We start from the raw sequence: 20,815 nt of genomic DNA, 5'->3' as shown, positions 1-20,815 counted from the left end.
GGCTTCACACTTCAGAATGGTGATAACCTTTTGGTGAGGTGCTCGCCCATCTGAGTGTCAATGCTCGGTAGGGGGAGTGGTCGTTTAACTCTTGAAGATGAACCTTGAAGTGGTATGCTCGTCTTAATTGGTTGATGTTCGTGTAATCATAGTTGGAGGCTTCTTCTTCTGTGTCAAAGACTCCTTGGGCAGGCTGGTCACCGCCCTTATCTTCCTGGGAAGCTTAGATAGCTCCACCTTGCTGATGTTGTACAACTTCTCTCTGTAAAGAAAACATGTAAATGATTAATGACAGTGATGTAGATGTCTTTATCAAGGGTAGGAAACGAGGAGTATTAGTGTACGCTTTCAGGGCACCAGGGAGGTATTCTTTGGTCAATAGAAAAGAGGTGTCAAAAACTACTTTCAAGCTCGTTAGAAACTCGCAGATCCCTTGATCTTTTGGTGACAGATTTTCCAAGCGTCGAGCACTCTTAAGTGTAGGTTCAGGGGTCCAGTACAAGGAAAATTCGTCCAGTAGGGTCAGATCTCCTGTAGAAGCTCGAAATTTTAAGAAATTTACCTTTAATATTTTTGTGTGACGACTGGAAGAGGGTAAACCAACCTCTTCCAATGGCACCGTTTAGGGAAATCCACAATTGACGGCCTGATATTTGGCCTAAATATTATACAGAAAAACTTCCACAGTTGGCGAAATGTCGAGTTGTGAACACAAGATAATGAAAGTACGGATAAATGCCCAACTATTTGGATGTAGCTGGGCATGGGCAATGTTGAGCTCAATTAATAGCTCTTTCTCGAATATAGATAGAGGTAAACGAAGGAGGTCTTTCTTGAAAAAAGTGGGGAAAAAGAAGCAAAATGGACCATCAGGGACTGACGACTCGTCACAACAAACAAGCTCACCTTTCTTCCCTACACTCTACCATTTTAACAAAGCCCTCATGTTTCTTACTCAAAGTACACCCATTTTCCCTTAACTTCTAATACGTAGGCGAGTGGTGTAATAGGAGGTTTCTTTTAAGAGATCTTTTTTAGCCTAGGGGTACATGGAACTATAATCCATCGCTGATATAACTAAAGCATAAACACAAATAGAATACGAGCACCTTTCAAGGCAGGAAAAATAAGCAAATTGAAGTAAGATAAAATGCATTTCATTTCAAGTAATCCAATCAGCCAACCAGATAATAATTGTCAATGGAGATTAGTGGAAAAGGGAATACATGGTTTGACGATGATGAGTGGTGGTGTGACGGTGAAAGAGGAAGTGTTGAAGAAAGGTTTGGGGGCAAGAAAGTTCTGGGGAGTGGAGGAGTTACGTAACAAGTGTGACAAGAAAAAAGAAGAAATGGGTGTTTATCGTTCGATAGAGGGAGATGAAGTAGTAGCATTTCCTCGCCATTGATGCAAGCGCCACATGGACTCTCCAGATTTAGTATGGTGAGACGTCTTGTCAGGAAACGTTTCAGCAACCGTGCCCCACCTACCCTCTGTGGAAAACGTCATGTCAGTCGCCAGCGCTGGAAAGCCTCTTCGCCTAGTCTAGCTCAGCTCGAGCCTGGGGGCTTGTGTACTGGCCAAGAATGCTCGGGACCTTGGTCCAAGCATTTAGGTATGATCAGCTCGGTTGTGTGAGTTATGCGTAGCTCGACTTGGGCCGGGTATGGGCCCAAAAGTGTGTTACGAGGTCAGCCCAGGTTTTCTAGTAAGTTTACATGGAAAAAATAATTAAAAATATTAGAAGAAATAATTGAATTGGTTGAGGTATATTATTAAATACAGGTATAATTGAATTTGGTTGAAGTATATTATTAAATGCAAGTAAAAGCGGTTAAGAATGTTTGTACTCAAAAGTTACAGGTACACTGTGAACAAATTATTGTTGAATGATATTATTGTTGTTGAACATTATTTTCTGGATGTTCAGATTTTATTCTCATTGATGAAAATTATTGAAGGAATGTCTATAAAAGAGGCTTGAGACCTCGAGTAAAGGTACGTTTTTCTGAATACTCTAGTCTGAAGCAATTTTTTTATAGTAAATTATATATTGATAATTACATATTGATTTAGAAAATATTTATTAATAATAAAAAAAAATAGATATTAACAATTACATTATTTTCAAAATAATATTTAATTTAATTAATATAATAATTAATTATTTATTTAAGTTTTTAGTTAATGATTTTTGCACTGTTATAATTCAAAATTAAAAAAATATTATTTTTTATTTCTGAAATTATGTGTATAAAAGACTTCCCCGTTTGAGAAGAAGTGTAGGTGTGTGGGAGGAGAAAGAAGAGTGAACTTTTGCCATATTGAGAATAATAATACAAATACTTTAGCCATGGAAGATATCACCAAGAACCCTTCCGGAACTTCACTTCTGGTACCATCAGTTCAAGAGTTGTCTAAACAGAATTTGCGTACAGTTCCTCAGAGATACATTCAACCTCACCATGATCAACACATGCTCCTCATCTCTCAAGAAGCTCATAGTCTTGAGATTCCAGTTATTGACATGCACAACTTGCTTTCTGCAGAATCTAAAAGTTTAGAATTGGAAAAGCTTCATCTCGCTTGCAAAGATTGGGGATTCTTCCAGGTTTTTATTATTATTATTTGTTTATCTGTGAATGTAATTCATAAAACTATAACTCTATACTTAATTTGTGTAGGTTTCTGATTCTATACTTTCACACCACCATCTTCCTCCTACACTCAAGTTACAGTTTCATAAATTATTTTTTCATTATAATATTTGATTTATATTTATTATTATGCGGATAAGAAAAATAAATTATATATATTATCATTGTTTTTACTCTCATAAAGATAAAGATGATGGATTCTATCTTAATTGGTTTTTAATTGTTTAGCTGGTAAATCATGGGGTTAGTATTTCCTTGTTGGAGAAAGTAAAGCTGGAAATTGAAGAATTTTTCAACCTTCCTATGTCGGAGAAGAAAAAGTTTTGGCAGAATTCAGAACATATGGAAGGTTTTGGACAAGCATTTGTTGTGAGTGAAGATCAGAAACTTGATTGGGCTGACCTTTATTACATGATAACCCTTCCAAAACACTTAAGAATGCCTCACTTATTTCCAAAGCTCCCTCATCCTTTCAGGTTCTCTCTCTCACTCTGGTCTCTGTGTTTACATGTCATATGATATCTCAAATGCCTCTTTGTCATGCAGACACACTCTAGAAGTTTACTCACAGGAAATCAAAGATCTGGCCTTGGTTATTATTGCTCATATGGGAAAAGCTTTGAAGATTGAAGAAAAGGAAATAAAGGGATTGTTTGAAGATGGAATACAGATGATGAGGATGAATTACTACCCTCCATGCCCTCAACCAGATAAGGTTATTGGCCTCACTCCTCATTCAGATTCAATTGGACTCACTATTCTCCTACAACTCAATCATGTAGAAGGGTTGCAGATAAGAAAAGATGGCTTGTGGGTTCCAGTTAACCCCTTTCCAAATGCATTCATTGTAAATGTTGGGGACATATTAGAGGTAATATTATATTATTAATTATTTTATATCATTTATCTTTCGTTTAAGAACATTTTCTTTTTTAAAAATGCTGTAGCAGTGTCTTTGAGACATTATTGGAGTGAGGACCATAAAATCTACTAAAATATGCAGATCACAGTGAATGCCAAACTCACTAGATTTTGCACTATTTTGCATGTGTTTGAAGGATAGATTACAACGAATGGAATTTACAAAAGCATAGAGCATCGAGCAACAGTAAATGCAGAAAAAGAAAGAGTCTCAATTGCAACATTCTATAGTCCAAATGAAGATGGTGTGGTGGGTCCTGCATCAAGCTTGATCAGTGAAGAAACACCACCACGATTCAGAAGCATAGGAGTGAAGGACTATTTCAAGGGCCTATTTTCTCAAAAACTTGATGGAAAGTCCTACGTGGATGTCATGAGAATTTAGCATCACTGTTGAAGCTATATGAAGGAAAATTCAAATTCGATATTCTTTACTTTATTGTATCATCGTGTGTTCTGCATGTTAATCATATCTATCAGTGATGTGTATCAAAAGAGTTTGTAGAGAGCGTAATAATTGAACCTACACTAGGACTCTCCTAAACTCTTTTAACCTTCTTTTCATCAGTTTCTGTAACTAAAAATAAATTTCAATCAATTTTATGATTAAATTTATAATATAATTTCCATATAAATTGTTTTGGAAAAGGGAAAACGTTATGTTATTGATATGTATTTTTGGTCGTAGAAGGAAATCTCGACTTATCTGAATTTAACATTAACATGTCTTTCTATGCTGACCTATTTACATACTTAACATCATCTATATGGCTAGGGTGATAATATGATGTTTTATTTTATTTTTTGCAGATTTTTTTGTAGTAAAATATTTTTAATATTTTAGTGTAACTTTATTTTAATGTAAAAGTTTTAATAATTTAAATTTTGAGAAAGCAAAAATAATTTACTCTAATTTTTGTTATTCGTTCTGCAATTGTTTATGTAATAATATTCAATCTAAATTTTTTAATTCAAAGTGACGTATAGAAAAACGTTCGGGTTATTTAGTGGTTCGACTTTGCGTTGAATTTTTTATGCCTATAAAGTGATTTTAGATAAATTATTATAAATTGAATTCGTGTAAACGATATGATTTTTTTTAAACTAATCTTTGTGTTGGATAAAAAACTTTACATTATATACTTTTGACTTACTTTAGTAAATAAACTCTAACCATACATTATTTTAGCAAAAAACTATTTTTTTTATAAAGTTTTCATATATAAAAAATATAAAAAAAAGATACTTAAATAATTTATACTTATTAATAAAAAATTTAAAAAATATTATATGAAAACCTATTAAATCAATTAAATTATTTTTTATTGAATAAATCTTAAATTAACAAGAATTTTAAGAAAAATTATATGAAAACCTATTAAATCAATTAAATCATTTTTTATTGAGTAAATCTTAAATTAACAAGTTTACCTTACCAGTACATGCATTCTCTTAATAATGAAAAACTAATTTAACAAAATCAATTTTACAAGATTAAATGTACGTTTGATTGTTAACCTAAAATATAGAAGCTAAACAAAATTGCTTTTAACCTACCGTGAAAATTGGACCCACATATGTTTAACTTAAATTGATGAAGCATACTATCATTTCTTTCAAAATCAATTTGGCCAATATTGACTCCTTCTACTCACATTTAATTATGAATATACACTAATTCACCCAAAATGGTATATACTTCTATAATAACAAATTAATAATTATTGTCACATCTTGATCAAAAGGTCGGAAAGTGGGAACAAATTAACTTTATCCTTTTCCGTGGTGCCAAATTGAATAATCTTTACAAGGTCAGGTATTTAACATGATTAAATTTAGGTTTCCTTTTCTTGTTCGTTATATTAATTTAATAATTATTGAATGATTAACGATATTTTTCAAATAAATAGTGAATGCACATGCAACATTGTACTAACAAAATCCACGGATAGCCTAACATCTTGGCTAGTATCTATTTGCTACATTTCAATATATAAATATTGAAAGCTGATCATGCTTCATGTGTGAAAATGAAGAATAATGAACACGGAATCACCGTTTGAAACGTGAAAACAAAAGAGGGCAAAATAAACTCTAGCAGAACAGAACACAGAAAACGAGAGAGAAAAAGAAAAATAATTACATATTATTAATCTTTGGGACTCTATTATTCAGCGTGACTTCTTGAAGAAGCAAATACAATATAAAAATGGTTGAAGAGAAAGAAAAGGTATACAGAGAAATGGCTTACTTGAAATGGTCGGGTCGTACCAGACGAGCACTCGGTCTCGATGATCGATCGGTTGAGAATACATTTAAGCAATTATAATAAATAACATTTAAGGCAGTTGCAAAAACTCTTTGAAAATATAGGACATGTTCCACCAAATTCGGGTAATGTCCTGAGAAATCAGAGAATCCCAAATCAAGTTAACTTAATATACGATAGATTCAACCCATTACAATAGATGATCCATGACTAAACATTATAAATAAACTCTCTACAAAGTAGCAAGGTACACATTTGATCAGTTCATAATATACATTGTACTGAGTACTTACTTGATCACCGGAGTACCTTTTTTAGGTCAACCCCGACCGAGCAACTAGAATCATAGAAGGAACTTGAAGTGAGGAACGAGGGAGCGATCGAACGACCGAGACGTCAACAATTGTACAATCAATTTTAGGTACTATCTATGTCCACTTTGTCTTTACAAGTAGAATTGGTACCCACCGTGAGGTCGAGATAAATACAACAAACAACAATGATTTCGACAAGGCACACAATAAACAAGGATCAAATTTCTGATGACCAGATCGCTATGTTCAAAACACTTCAAAAGCAAATGGAAGAGATGTGCCAAAAAAGCACTGAAGATTGACAAAAGAATGAAGAAGGGGTGTCTCTCCTCAAGGAACAAAATGAGGAGTCGAAACGACGAATCGCTAGATCCGAGCATAGAGAGAAATCTTGTTCAAATGATCCTACCCATAATCAGGAGAAATCAATAACCGTTTAGACACACTCAGCAAGCATAGAAACGGCATACCGAACGAACTCCAATAATTGATGAAGATGATGATCCAAATGGAAACCCTTTCACCGATGAGATCATAGAGGCACAACTCCCTACCAAATGGAAAGAACTTAATATCAAACTCTATGATGGTTCTACAGATCCGAAAGAACACATGAACATCTATAAAACACAAATGAATCTATACACTACGAATAAGGCGATATGGTGCATGGTTTTTCCAACTTCTCTCAGAGCACTCAGTTGGTTTACGCAGCTTCCGCCCAATTCAGTAGATAGTTTCAAAACTTTGTCGACAAAGTTTAGCACTCAATACGCTACAAGTTGATCGCACCATATGTCATCTTTAGCTACAAGGTCACGACGTTCTAAGGACGACTGACGCCTTATGAAACAACAAAGAAGAAGTGAGATCCCCAGACGGGGTAATTATTCAAGAAGAAGTGAAAGTCCTCGACGTGACGACCATTCAAGACACGATGTTAGCGAGGTCATTAATACCATTGCGAGAGGATTTGCATGCAGGGGGTGTTTTAGTTCAGCCTACAAGAAGCACCTTCGGTGATGGAAGAGGCCCCAACACCAATCCATTGAAAGGCCACCAAAATATCAAATTGAGGAAACCACTAGAGTTATGGTCAAAGAGGGGTCAAGAGGACGCATTCTACATGTCATAAAGTCTAGTGTAGAATAGTTTTTACATTTTTTGTCAAAAGTAGCATAGTTTAATTCTTTTGTATTTTTGTTGAAACATGCAAAGTGGTACCTAATATGCTAACCTAAGTTTAATTAAAGTTTCCTACTCCTAATTAAACTTAGGTCCAGCCCACATTTAGCCTAAGTGGAGCGTAAGGTTCTAGAACTCCTAGCACATGGAAGAATTCTAGAACCTACCTCACATGTGTTGAATTTAGGAGCCACCTTCCCATGTGCCAACATTTGAATTTCCCTCCAATTCTCTTTTCATTTTCAGCCCACTCTTGCTATATATAGAGGAGCTTGGGTCATGTAAATGCAAGATTAATTCATTAGTGAAATGCTGCCAAATTTGAGTCATTCTCACTCTTTGCCTAAACCTCTTAGGAATTAGGCTTTTAATATTCTGAAATTGCACCTCCAAGAAGAGTAGGCCTCACCTCTCTCAAATCATACTTCTCATGCACCTCCAAGGCTAACATCACTCTTAGGAGAGCCTTGTTCCACCATCAATCCATGGAGCTTCCGCATTCATCAACAAAACCTGCAAGAAAGGAGACACAAATCCATCATTTGGTATTATGAGCATAGGTTCTACAAGAGCTAAGTGTCTTCTTACAATTTTATGATTGTGTTCTTCTTATTTCCGTGTTGTTCTTCACTTCTTCATGTTGTCTTGCTGTGTTATTCTTTTTAATTTGATTTAGGTGCTGTTTGAAGCAATTCAATCCGTGCAAAATGTTCAAATTGTTCTTGAGCTTCTTATTTTCATATTTTGTGTAGGAATCTATATAGAATTGTGTTGCTGTTTTGATTTTAGGTTGTTTGAGTCTTGTTTGAAATTTTATTCAGTTCATATGATGTGTTTTGAGTCATTTTAATTTATGAATCCTATTATGTTTTGTCTAAGTCTTGTTTTTCCTAATTTGTCATCAAATCCTTGTAGTGTTGAATTTGTTGATAATTTTGGTTTCTTGATTTCATTTGAGTCCAGATTTATATTTCTGTGTTTGATTGATCCTTTGGTGCATTTTTCTTTTAGTTTGAGTTCATATTTGTATGCTAGTTCCATACAAATTCATATACATCTACTCCATTGTGTTTTTGAAGTTTCTTGTACTGTTTTTGAATTCCAGAATTAGGACTCCTGTGTTTTTCAAATTCTGCACTAACTATTTTTTTGTTATGAATTTCAAATACGTTGGAGAAAAATTATGAAAATCTGGATTAATACAGTTTGATGTGTTAGAAAATCAAGAATAAAAGAATCAGACAAAAAGACAAAATAGAGAAAAAATGATAAATAAAACAAAAAAAAAAAAAGTGCATCCTGGCACCAAAATATACGGTAGTTGGACAGTGATTTTTGAAAAATTTATCACAATTAATTGGTGCATATTTTTGGTGTGATTCCAGCGCCAAAAGTTTGTTAAGACATTGAATCATTTGTGGTTAAATTTTCAGAAGCAAATTCAAAATAGCCAGCTCAGCATAAATATTTTAAGTCACGCTTTCTGAACCTGAATTTTCCAGTATTGTTGTTTTGGTTTTTCTAATCAATTCTAGTGCCTTTCTTTAGGTTCCTTTTGTGTGCTATCCTTTGTTGAGGGCCTATTTTTATTTGCTTGTCCAATATGATTCTAAACTCTTTCTAAGTTGTGTCACATAATTCAAATCCATTTTTTGTGGTACTATTTTAAAATTTAATTTGTTTTTTGCTTTCTTTTCTTGACCTCTAAATTGTTGGTGGATAAATTCAATTGGTGCTTGTTAAGTGGAATTGACTTTGTGGTGAGTCTACCTCTACTTAGTAGGTACTGTTTTGGAGAATTTAATTGTCTATTCATAAGAGGTTAAGGTAAGGAGCTGCAGCAAAATACAAATACAAACACACACACGCTTTGGAGAACACAACAAAGAAGAGCAATTACAAGCCAAGGAGTGCATAGTTTAGGAAATCTGAATTTTAATTTGTGTAATTCATTTTCTCTGTATTTCTTTGAGTTGTAATTACATTTAACCTTTGATTAATTAGTGGATTAATCACATATAGACGGTGAGTGTGTCTTCAAAGGCTCCAAGTGTCTAGAAGCCTCACCTTAGGAATCGTCTAGCTTAAAGCTTTGTAGTTAGCAATCTTTAATTATGCTTAGCTAATTACTTTACGTTAATTACTTGATTAGCATTGCTTATTTGTTTTGTTTGCTTAATTGCTTTGCATTGTTTTCCTTTGTATAAAATTGACTTTTCATTCTTCATTGTGATCTATGTAATTTACTTAGAAAAAGAATTGTGTGAAGTTTTTTAGGGATAGGTTTTGGCAAGGAAAGACTTGGTACTTAAGAAGTCCTAGTGACTCACCTCTCTTTCTTGAAAAGCTACCTTCACTACTTTCCTTTTCTTTCTTGAGGTAAAATACTTTTAAACAGAAAGCTTTAGTCATGTCAACTCACTCTTCTAAATCTAGTGAAAGTGATATAAAGTCCATTAAAACTGTTTTAAAACAATTAGCCAAGGACTTTCAATCATTCTCATATAGACAATGGGAACATGAGGTACAAATCAAAGAATTAAAAATGACTAAAGAAAAGGATGAAAGCTCTCAAAAATCTAAAAAAATATATTTACATGCATTTAGTTCTCACAATCATGAATCTTTTGGGGAAGAAAGTCTTAGGATAAATGAATATTATCAACCACCCCCTAGGAGAACTAGAAGAGAAAGAAAAGAACAAGAAAGCACTAAGGAGGTTAGGGTAGATCTACCTTATTTCCATGGGAAAGAAAATGTAGAAACCTATCTAGATTGGGAAATGAAGGTAGAACAATTGTTTGTTTGACATAGAGTAAGTGAGGAAAGAAAGGTACCCTTAGCCATATTAAGTTTTCAAGGAAATGCTATGAATTGGTGGATTGCCCTAAAAAGAGAGAGACATCTCCACAAGGACCCTCCCATTACATATTGGAATGACCTTAGGGGAGCCTTGAGATGCCGTCATATTCCTTCATCCTACAACAGGAAGTCAATGGACAAACTCCAAGGACGTCATCAAAAAAATCTAAGTGTAGAAGAATATTAGCAAAAGATGGCGATATATATAAAAAGGGCAAGGATTAACGAAGACAACCATACCACCATAGCTAGATTTTTAAGTGGTCTCAAACTTGACATAAGAAACAAAGTTGAACTTTTATTTTATAGAGATTTAAATGACTTGATTCAACTTAGCATTAAAGTTGAAAAACAAATTTTGAGAAAACAATCAAGTTAAAAACAAAGTTAATACTCTGTATCTTATGACAAGGATGAGTTCCAAAGAGGGGAAGAACATATAAAAGAAACATCTCTAAAACTTTCCAAAAACTTAGCCGAGCATATCTCACACACTCAAGCTAAAGAAATTCAATGTTTAGAATGTCTTGGTAAGGGTCATTTAGCATCTAGTTGTTCCAATGAAAGATCTATGATCTTAAGGAACAAAGATGAATATAGTAGCCAAGAAAAAGAAACTAGTGAGAGTGAAGAAAATGAGAAAAAGAAGAAGAAAGAAATAGAAAAGCCAAGTGAGGGGTTGTGTGAATCTAGAAAGAATAAGGAATATCTTACAACATCCCTTACAAGCATAGTGAAAAAGGAACCCTTAAAGGGGGATTGCATAGATAAATATGTAGTAGATTATTTTAAGCATGTGCTAAGATATCACCAACAAGTGAGGGTCAAGTTATCTATAGACATCTACAAAGATAAATTTTTATGTGAGCTAGTGCCTAAAGAAACTTGTCATGTCTTATTGAGACGACCATTGCAAAGTGTTAAAATTTCCGTGCTCAATGGTCGTACCAACGAGACTACCTTCACACATAAAAAAGAAATTCTTCATGAAGGAGAACTCATGGGCCAATTTAGAGTTGATAAAACTCTAAAGCTTTTAAAAGGAAAATTCTTTTGGTCACCCATGAGGAAAGATGTTCAAAAACATTACCCTAGATGTATTTCTTATTTTAAAACTAACTCTAAGGCAATGTCTCATGAACTCCATGCTCCTTCACCTTTTGCAAGTGCTCCATGGGAAGACATAAGCATAGATTTTATATTAGAACTTCATAGGACAACAAAAGGTTTTGATTCCATTTTTATGGTTATGGATAAGCTCTTCTTCAGAGAAGTGATAAGACTTCATGGTTTATCTCCAAGCATAGTGTTAAATAGAGAACCAAATGTGAAAACCATATTTTGAGGATTCTTTTGGAAAAACTTGGAACTAAGTTGAACTTTTCAATTTCTTATCATCCTCAAACAAATGACCAAAATGAAGTTGAAAATATAACTTTTTCTACTATGCTTAGAGTAATCATGAGAGACAATCACAACTGATGGAAGAGGCCCACACCACCTTTCATAAAGGGCACCCACAAGAGCGTCTAGGACAACCATTGCATGAAGGCAACCCAAAAAGGAGCGTCTAGGACCACAAAGGAGCATCTAGGACAACCTTGCATGAAGGGCAACCACAAAGGAGCGTCTAGGCCAAGAGCAAGGGCGTTACGAATAAAAGGGAAACATGCCCAAGAAGCCCATCAAGTGTAGCTTAGTCTTAATTGTGATGTAAATAGCATAGCCTTATGAACCTTTGATTAAATTCTGCAAATTAGGATTAAGGATGAGTTAACCTAAATTAGCTACGGTTTCTAGAAGCTCTCCACTAATCTAGGACGTCCATGTGCAAGTTAGGAGGCCATGTGCACCCATGTGCCATGTGCTCCATGTGCCTCCATGTGCTACTCTTTTGCATTTCATTTGGTTTGCATTTTCTCATCATTTAGGTCATCATTTCAGGTCCTCCTTAGCCTATAAAAGGAGGAGCCAACCTCATGTATATTTTGAAGATTGAATAGAGTATTGTTATGCTGCCAAATTTGTGTCATACACTACTCCTTGCCTAGCCTCTAGGTTTTAATCTTCACTTCATCACCTTCAAAAGGGCTGGCCGAACCTCCCCAATTCCCCACTCTCATGCACCTTCAAGGCACCCATACTTCCTAGGAAGGCCTTGCTTCATCTCCTCCACTAGCTTCCGCAAGTTCATCACCAAAACACAAAGAAGAGCTCAAAGGAATGCCATCAACAACTCTAGGGATAATTATGCAAACGATAAAGTAGTTCACAAGACTATTAATATTTCTTCATTTGAAGTTGTAATGATTTTGATCCTCTTACTCCTTTAGATTATTACCCCTTCCTAATCCACATACCTTTGTGCATAAGGAAGGAGTTACAAAAGCTAAATTTGTTAAAAAAATGCATGAGAGGATTCAAGAACAAATACAACAACAAATAGAGAAATATTATGAGAAATTGCCAAAAACAATAGAAAAACAAGAGGAATGGCAACTTCATAAAGTTGATTTTTATACAATTGCTTCAACTAACTCATTTTCTTTGTTTAATGATTCCCATAGATGGACGTTTGATCTGGGAGGCCAAGCCTAGTTGTCAAAGCAAGAGGCTGCTATCCGAGATCGACCCTATGGATCTGAGGATAGATTTTCTCAAGAAGGAGTTGATGATGGACACCATCTAGACACATACATCCCTCTACTAATGATGAGGACAAAGCCTTGGATTTGAGGACAAATCCTTTTCAAGAGGGAGGGGATGATGAAAGAGGCCCCAACACCAATCAATTGAAAGGCCACCAAAATGTCAAATTGAGGCAACCACTAGAATTATGGTCAAAGAGGGGTCAAGAGGACGCATTCTACATGTCATAAACTCTAGTGTAGAATAGTTTTTACATTTTTTGTCAAAATTAGCATAGTTTAATTTTTTTGTATTTTTGTTGAAACATGCAAAGTGGTCCCTAATATGCTAACCTAAGTTTAATTAGAGTTTTATACTCCTAATTAAACTTAGGTCCAGCCCACATTTAGCCTAAGTGGAGCGTAAGGTTCTAGAACTCCTAGCACATGCTGAATATAGGAGCCACCTTCCCATGTGCCAATATTTGAATTTCCCTCCAATTCTCTTTTCATTTTCAGCCCACTCTTGCTATATATAGAGGAACTTGGGTCATGTAAATGCAAGATTAATTCATTAGTGAAATGCTGCCAAATTTGAGCCATTCTCACTCTTTGCCTAAACCTCTTAGGAATTAGGCTTTTAATATTCTGAAATTGCACCTCCAAGAAGAGTAGGCCTCACCTCTCTCAAATCATACTTCTCATGCACCTCCAAGGCTAACATCACTCTTAGGAGAGCCTTGTTCCACCATCAATCCATGGAGCTTCTGCATTCATCAATAAAAACCGCAAGAAAGGAGACACAAATCCATCATTCAAGCTATTCAATCAGTCCAACCACTAGAAGGGACCAACCGAGGATTCCTCCAATTCTTTTCACAACTGATAATGTTACTATTATTGATTCAGCTCAGGACAACCCTGTGGTTATTGCAATAGAGATTGAAAAATTTGCCATCACCAGGGTCTTGTAGATCAAGGCGATTCGATCGACATTTTATATTGGAAAACTTTCAAGAAAATGAGGATTTCTGAATCCAAGATCCAACCTTATGATGATCAAATAGTAGGATATTGAGATGAATTAGACACAGGTTAGAAAAGAAAATATGATTGAATCTCTATTCAAATCTAGTTGAAATTTTGATACATGAAAATTAACAGGATGATTGATTAGAATAGAGAATGACAAAAGAATAAGGAATGAAACCAATTAAACCAAGTGAGTGTGTGAACCTAAACAGTTTTGAGTGTTTTAGTGATGAATTGACAGTTGTGGTTGCTTAATTTTTTATTTTTTGTTACATCATAAAAGAGCATGAAGATGATTGAGGAATTTGGGTTGATTAGGAACCCAGAACCAAATAGCCAAATAGCTAGATGATGAGGATGAATTACTACCCTCCATGCCCTCAACCAGATAAGGTTATTGGCCTCACTCCTCATTCAGATTCAACTGGACTCACTATTCTCCTACAACTCAATCAAGTAGAAGGGTTGCTGATAAGAAAAAATGGCTTGTGGGTTCCAGTTAACCCCTTTCCAAATGCATTCATTGTAAATGTTGGGGACATATTAGAGGTAATATTATATTATTAATGATTTTATATCGTTTCATATCATTCGTTTAAGAACATTTTCTTTTTCAACAATGCTGTAGCAGTGTCTTTGAGACATTATTGGAGTGAGGACCACAAAATATACTATGCATATCACGGTGAATGTCAAACTCACTTGATTTTGCACTATTTTGCATGTGTTTGAAGCATAGATTTCAACGAACGGAATTTACAAAAGCATTGAGCATCGAGCAACAGTAAATGCAGAAAAAGAAAGAGTCTCAATTGCAACATTCTATAGTCCAAATGAAGATGGTGTGGTGGGTCCTGCATCAAGCTTGATCAGTGAAGAAACACCACCACGATTCAGAAGCATAGGAGTGAAGGACTATTTCAAGGGCCTATTTTCTCAAAAACTTGATGGAAAGTCCTACGTGGATGTCATGAGAATTTAGCATCACTGTTGAAGCTATATGAAGGAAAATTCAAATTCGATATTCTTTACTTTACTGTATCATCGCGTGTTCTGCATGTTAATCTCATATCTATCAGTGATATGTATCAAAAGAGTTTGTAGAGAGCGTAATAATTGAACCTACACTAGGACTCTCCTAAACTCTTTTAAACTTCTTTTCATCAGTTTCTGTAACTAAAAATAAATTTCAATCAATTTTATGATTAAATTTATAATATAATTTCCATATAAATTGTTTTGGAAAAGGGAAAACGTTATGTTATTGATATGTATTTTTGGTCGTAGAAGGAAATCTCGACTTATCTGAATTTAACATTAACATGTCTTTCTATGCTGACCTATTTACATACTTAACATCATCTATATGGCTAGGGTGATAATATGATATTTTATTTTATTTTTTGCGGACTTTTTTTAGTAAAATATTTTTAATATTTTAGTGTAACTTTATTTTAATGTAAAAGTTTTAATATTTTAAATTTTGAGAAAGCAAAAATAATTTACTCTAATTTTTGTTATTCGTTCTGCAATTGTTTATGTAATAATATTCAATCTAAATTTTTTATTTCAAAGTTACGTATAACATATTACTCGTTTATTACATATAGAAAAACGTTCGGGTGATTTAGTGGGTTCGACTTTGCGTTGAATTTTTTGTGCCTATAAAGTGATTTTGGATAAATTAATATAAATTGAATTCGGGTAAACGATATGATTTTTTTTTAAACTAATCTTTGTGTTGGATAAAAAACTCACTTTAGTAAATAAACTCTATCCATACATTATTTTAGAAAAAAACTATTTTTTTATAAAAAATTTCATTTTAATTATTACTATGAAACTTGATAAACTCAGATATCAAGTAACAACAATCACATGTTGTACTGACCAGTCCTCGGACTTCGGCGTTGACCACATTTATGGTGGGGTCCCGAAGGCTGGGTCCATTGGGAGGTTGGGAGGACGGGCCAGTGTCTCGCGAAGCATGCGAGTGAGGGTAGCCGAGGAGGGGGCGACATCAAGGCGAAGGGCGTGGAGGCCTCGGACCTCGGTAACCCAAACAGTAAAGATGGGCCGAAAAAGGTGGTTTCCAAGCCACACTCCAGTTATCCGTAAGGGAGAGGCCTATATCACGTGAGGTCCATGCATAGGGTGTGGATGACGTGGAAAGATGTAATACAAACGAAGAGTCACTGGGAAAGAGACGACTCGTAAGTGTCACGTTCCAAGGGTGATTTGCATGCATGGCATATGAACAACTAGGGGACTCCCAGGGTGGATGGACCTAGAGATTGGGAGCATGAGTTGGCACCCAAGTGGTCATCCCGGGAGAGGTTGCACTCTAGTAAGGGGGTCTTACGCGTTAGATGACCCTAAGAATGGGTAATAGTGACGCTAAGGCACACCTACAGTAAGCCTAGTTACAGTTAGCGAAAGGGGCGGGAAACCCTGGAGTATATAAAGGGTAACAACCAACATAACAAGGTACGCGATTCAAACACGAGTACACACACAGAATTACACAGAGAGTTTGAGCACTAAGAGTTTTGGTGTTTCCTAACTCTAAGACTGACTTGAACGTAAGAGTGCAAACGGCCGCGAGGACGCCCTTTGTCTTTAAGTTTCAGGTGTTCAACGGAGGAAGGAAACGAAGGGACGCATGATTCTTGGACGTGAAGTTGTCGTTGACGCACGAAGACATTTTGGATCAACAGGCAGGAACACATGTCATCATATAAAAAATGTATTATTAAAAAAACATAATACAAATAAATATAAAGATTATACCAAAATTTATATATAAAAAATCTAAAAAAAACGATACTTAAATAATTTATATAAGAATATTAAGAAAAATTATATGAAAACCTATTAAATCAATTAAATTATTTTTTATTGAATAAATCTTAAATTAACAAGAATTTTAAGAAAAATTATATGAAAACCTTTTAAATCAATTAAATTATTTTTTATAATCTTAAAATAACAAGTTTTCCTTACCAGTACATGCATTCTCTTAATAATGAAAAACTAATTTAACAAAATCAATTTTACAATATTAAATGTACGTTTGATTGTTAACGTAAAATATAGAATGATGGAAGAGGCCCCAGCACCAATCCTTTGAGAGACCATTAAAATGTTACATTGCGGCAACCACTAGAGTCATGGTCAAAGAGGGGTCAAGAGGACACATTTTTACATGTCATAGACTCTAGTGTGTGATAGTTCTTCTTACTTTTCTAGTCAAAGTAGCATAGTTTAAGTCATTTTGTAAATGTGAAGAAACATGCAAAGTGGTACTTAAAAGGCTAAACCTAAGTTTAATTAGAAATATCCATTTCTAAGTAAACTTAGGACCGGCCCATTTAGCTAGGCCTAATGGGCGTAAATTCTAGACCAACCACACAAGGAAGGATTCTAGAACCTACCTCCATCTACCATCACTTTGCATTTTCCCTCCTTTTCTCTTAGCAAAACCGTCCATGTGAAGGCTAGGTGCACCATGTGCTCACATTTTCCATGTGCTCCCATGTGCTCACATTTGCATGTAATTTGGATAGCATTTTCCCTTCATTTACATGTGCATTTACGGTCCTCCTAGGCTATTTAAGGAGGAGCCTACCTCATGTAAACACAAGATTATTTTGAGTATTGATATGCTGCCAAATTTGTGTCATACATACTCCTTTGCCTAAATTTCTCTAGATTTAGGGCTTTAATCTTCAACTCTTTCACCAACAAAAGGGAGCTGGCCGAACCTCTCATAATTCCCTACCTATCATGCACCTACAAGGCTACCACACCTCCTAGAAGAGCCTTGATCCAACTACAACCTATTAAGATTCCGCAAACCACCTAAAAATCGTAAAAAAGAAGAGCTAAATGCCATAATAAAAGCTAAACAAAATTGCTTTTAACCTACCCAAAATTGGACCCACATATGTATAACTTAAATTGATGAAGCATACTATCATTTCTCAAAATCAATTTTGCCAATATTGACTCCTTCTACTTACATTTAATTATGAATATACACTAATGCACCCAAAATTGGTAAATACTTTTATAATAACAAATTAATAATTATTGTCACATCATCTTGATCCAAAGGTCAAAAAGTGGGAACAAATTAACATTATCCCTTTCCGCGCCAAATTGAATAATCTTTATAAGGTCAGGTATTTAACATGATTAAATTTAGGTTTCCTTTTCTTGTTCGTTATATTAGTTTAATAATTATTGAATGATTAACGATATTTTTCAAATAAATAGTGAATGCACATGCAACATTGTACTAATTAAAATCCACGGATAGCCTAACATCTTGGTTAGTATCTATTTGCTACATTTCAATATATATATATATATTGAAAGCTAGATCATGCTTCATGTGTGAAAATGAAGAATAATGAACACGGAATCACCGATTGAAACGTGAAAACAAAAGAGGGCAAAATAAATTCTAGCAGAACAGAACACAGAAAACGAGAGAGAAAAAGAAAAATAATTACATATTATTAATCTTTGTGACTCTATTATTCAGCGTGACTTCTTGAAGAAGCAAATACAATATAAAAATGATTGAAGAGAAATGGGCTTTAAACACGGCTTATGTAAAATAGACGAGTGAAATAGACGAGTCGTCATATTACGAGTCATATCATTTGGTCTTGGTGATTGATCGATCGGTTAGAATACATTTCAGTAGTTATAATAAATAACAGTTAAGGCAGTTGCAAAAACTTTTTGAAAATATAAGACACGTTCCACCAAATTCGGGTAACGCTTCGAGAAATCAGGGAACCCCAAATCAAGCTAACTTTATATACGATAGATTTAGCCTATCACAATAGATGTTCATGGTTCTACAGATCCAGACGAACACATGAATGTCTATAAAACACAAATGAATCTCTACACTACGAATAAGGTGATATGGTGCAAGGTTTTCCCCACTTCTTTCAAAGAAGGAGCACTCAGCTGGTTTACGCAACTTTCTCCCAATTCAGTAGATAGTTTCAAAACTTTGTCAGAAAAGTTTAGCACTCAATACGCTAGAAGTTGACCGCACCATATGTCATCTTTAGCTCTTCTCAATATCAGACAAGAAAAAAGGAATCCCCTATGACCATTCATGAAAAGATTTAGCAAAATATCTCTGAGCATCAGAAACCTCATGCCAGAGATAGCCATGCATCATTCGATCTTGTCTCTCTGACCCGAACAGTTCACTGATAGCTTGATGAAAAAAACCAACAAAAAACTTACATGAATTGAGAAATCGAGCAATCAAGTTCATGCAACTTGAAGAAATACGTGATTTCCAAATGAATGCTCAGGCTGCCAATAGAGGAGACAAGGGAAAGGAAAAAGACCGAGCTATCCGACACATACTCGGTCATTCAGACAAATTCAGAGATGATCGAGGTCCTCGAATCCATACTTATACCCCATTAAATGTTGATAAGGGTAAAATTATGGATGGAGCTTCACACGCCGACCTGATCCCGACACTGAAAAAACTACAAAGTCTGAGAGATGTTGACATGTCAAAACAATGGCAGTATCATTGCAACTTTAGACACACGACTAAAGAGTGCTAAACTTTGAAGGATAAAATACAAGAACTTGTTCAAGCTGGTTACTTGCTTATATTCGTTCAAGCAACAAACTGAACCTCATACCAATCTCGAAAAAAAGAAAGGTATCCATCTATACAAGAATGAAGACAACCATATCCTCGACCTGGTCGAGAAGAAAGGTCAAGACATTCTGAGGATGACTGACGCCCTATGAAACAAAAAAAGAAGTGAGATCCCCAAACGTGGTAATTATTCAAGAAGAAGTGAATGTCCTCGGCGTGACAACCATTCAAGACGTAGTGTTCGCGAGGTCAATAATACCACTTGCATGTAAAGGATGTTCTAGTTAAGCCTGTAAGAAGCACTTTCAAGTTATTCAACCATTCCTTTCAACCACTATAAGGGACCAACCGAGGATTCCTCCAATTCTTTTCACAACTAATAATTTTACTATTATTGATCCAGCTCAGGACGACCCTATGATTATCAGAATAGAGATTGACAAATTTGTCATTATAATGGTCTTGGTAGATCAAGGCGCGCACAGGTGTAGAAAGGCAAAACGAGTGCGGCTATTTTAAATTTATAAGGGCGAGTGTATAACTGCATTTGATCAGCACGCACATGTAAATCAAAGAGATAAGAGTACGACTATATACCCGCACTTATAAATACAATTTATAAGTGCGACTATTTCTTTTAGCCACACTTGTATATGCCAAAACATTAAAAAAAAATCAAAAAATTTAAAACATCGTCAATCTTGTGTGAAGGCAACGTTGATGAAGAGTGGCACGGGAGCGCCACCAACAACGACGACAGCGGAAGCAGCGGTGGAGCAAACCAAATAACCCACAAGAACCCACGAAGGCAATGAAAGAGTACTGAGCAATGCAAGAAACCAAACAATGTAAGAAAAACGAAAATAATTTATACATGAAGAGTGGCATGGGAGCGCCAACAACGGTGGCAGCGGATAGGGAAGCAACGACGGAGCAACGAATGCCAGCCAATGAAACAGTGCTTCGAGACCACCAATGCAAGGGAAAAAACATATATAAGAAGAACGAAAACATATATGCATATATTTGTGAAGATGAAGAGGAAGAAAGAGAGCTCAAGAAAATTACATGGAATGCAGATGTAGCAGAAAGAGATGAACTCAGAGTGCAAACGCGAAACGAAGGCAAAGACGAGACAGAAAGTATGAAATTGTGTGTGGCGCGTTTCAAAATTTAGGGTAAAAAAGGATTTACGAATGCGGCTAAAGATAAAAACCGCATTTATAAATCAAAACGCTTTGATTTACAAGTGCGACTATACAAATAGCTGTATTTGTAAATCAATTCTCTTTTATTTA

At 35.1% G+C, this 20,815-nt stretch overlaps 2 protein-coding genes across 2 annotated transcripts; both read left to right on the top strand.

The window, feature by feature from the left end:
- The first annotated feature begins 2,288 nt into the window (after positions 1-2,288).
- LOC137835204 (protein SRG1-like) lies at positions 2,289-4,201 on the top strand. The gene is made up of 4 exons (XM_068643590.1): positions 2,289-2,611; positions 2,886-3,133; positions 3,204-3,528; positions 3,721-4,201. The coding sequence occupies exons 1-4, from the start codon at positions 2,354-2,356 to the stop codon at positions 3,961-3,963; spliced, it is 1,074 nt and encodes a 357-aa protein (XP_068499691.1). The 5' UTR covers positions 2,289-2,353; the 3' UTR covers positions 3,964-4,201.
- Positions 4,202-14,215: 10,014 nt separating this feature from the next.
- Positions 14,216-14,898, top strand: LOC137835203 (oxoglutarate-dependent flavonoid 7-O-demethylase 1-like). The gene is made up of 2 exons (XM_068643589.1): positions 14,216-14,416; positions 14,607-14,898. Exons 1-2 carry the CDS (start codon positions 14,216-14,218, stop codon positions 14,847-14,849), a joined length of 444 nt encoding a protein of 147 aa, XP_068499690.1. The 3' UTR covers positions 14,850-14,898.
- The last annotated feature ends 5,917 nt before the right edge of the window (positions 14,899-20,815 follow it).

The sequence above is a fragment of the Phaseolus vulgaris genome, chromosome 5 (genome assembly GCF_000499845.2).
Source record: "Phaseolus vulgaris cultivar G19833 chromosome 5, P. vulgaris v2.0, whole genome shotgun sequence".
NCBI classification, from domain to species: Eukaryota; Viridiplantae; Streptophyta; class Magnoliopsida; order Fabales; family Fabaceae; genus Phaseolus; species Phaseolus vulgaris.
The sequence above is the reverse complement of the archived record's forward strand: the minus strand, read 5'-3'. Positions and strand labels throughout refer to the sequence as shown.

Excerpts from the sequence above, each read along its gene's own strand:
- LOC137835204 (XM_068643590.1), top strand. The coding sequence starts at position 2,354 with ATGGAAGATATCACCAAGAACCCTTCCGGAACTTCACTTCTGGTACCA. Across the intron at positions 2,612-2,885 it reads AAGATTGGGGATTCTTCCAG|CTGGTAAATCATGGGGTTAG; the intron begins GTTTTTATTATT and ends TTAATTGTTTAG. Across the intron at positions 3,134-3,203 it reads AAGCTCCCTCATCCTTTCAG|ACACACTCTAGAAGTTTACT; the intron begins GTTCTCTCTCTC and ends TTTGTCATGCAG.
- LOC137835203 (XM_068643589.1), top strand. The coding sequence starts at position 14,216 with ATGATGAGGATGAATTACTACCCTCCATGCCCTCAACCAGATAAGGTT. Across the intron at positions 14,417-14,606 it reads ATGTTGGGGACATATTAGAG|ATTTCAACGAACGGAATTTA; the intron begins GTAATATTATAT and ends TTTGAAGCATAG.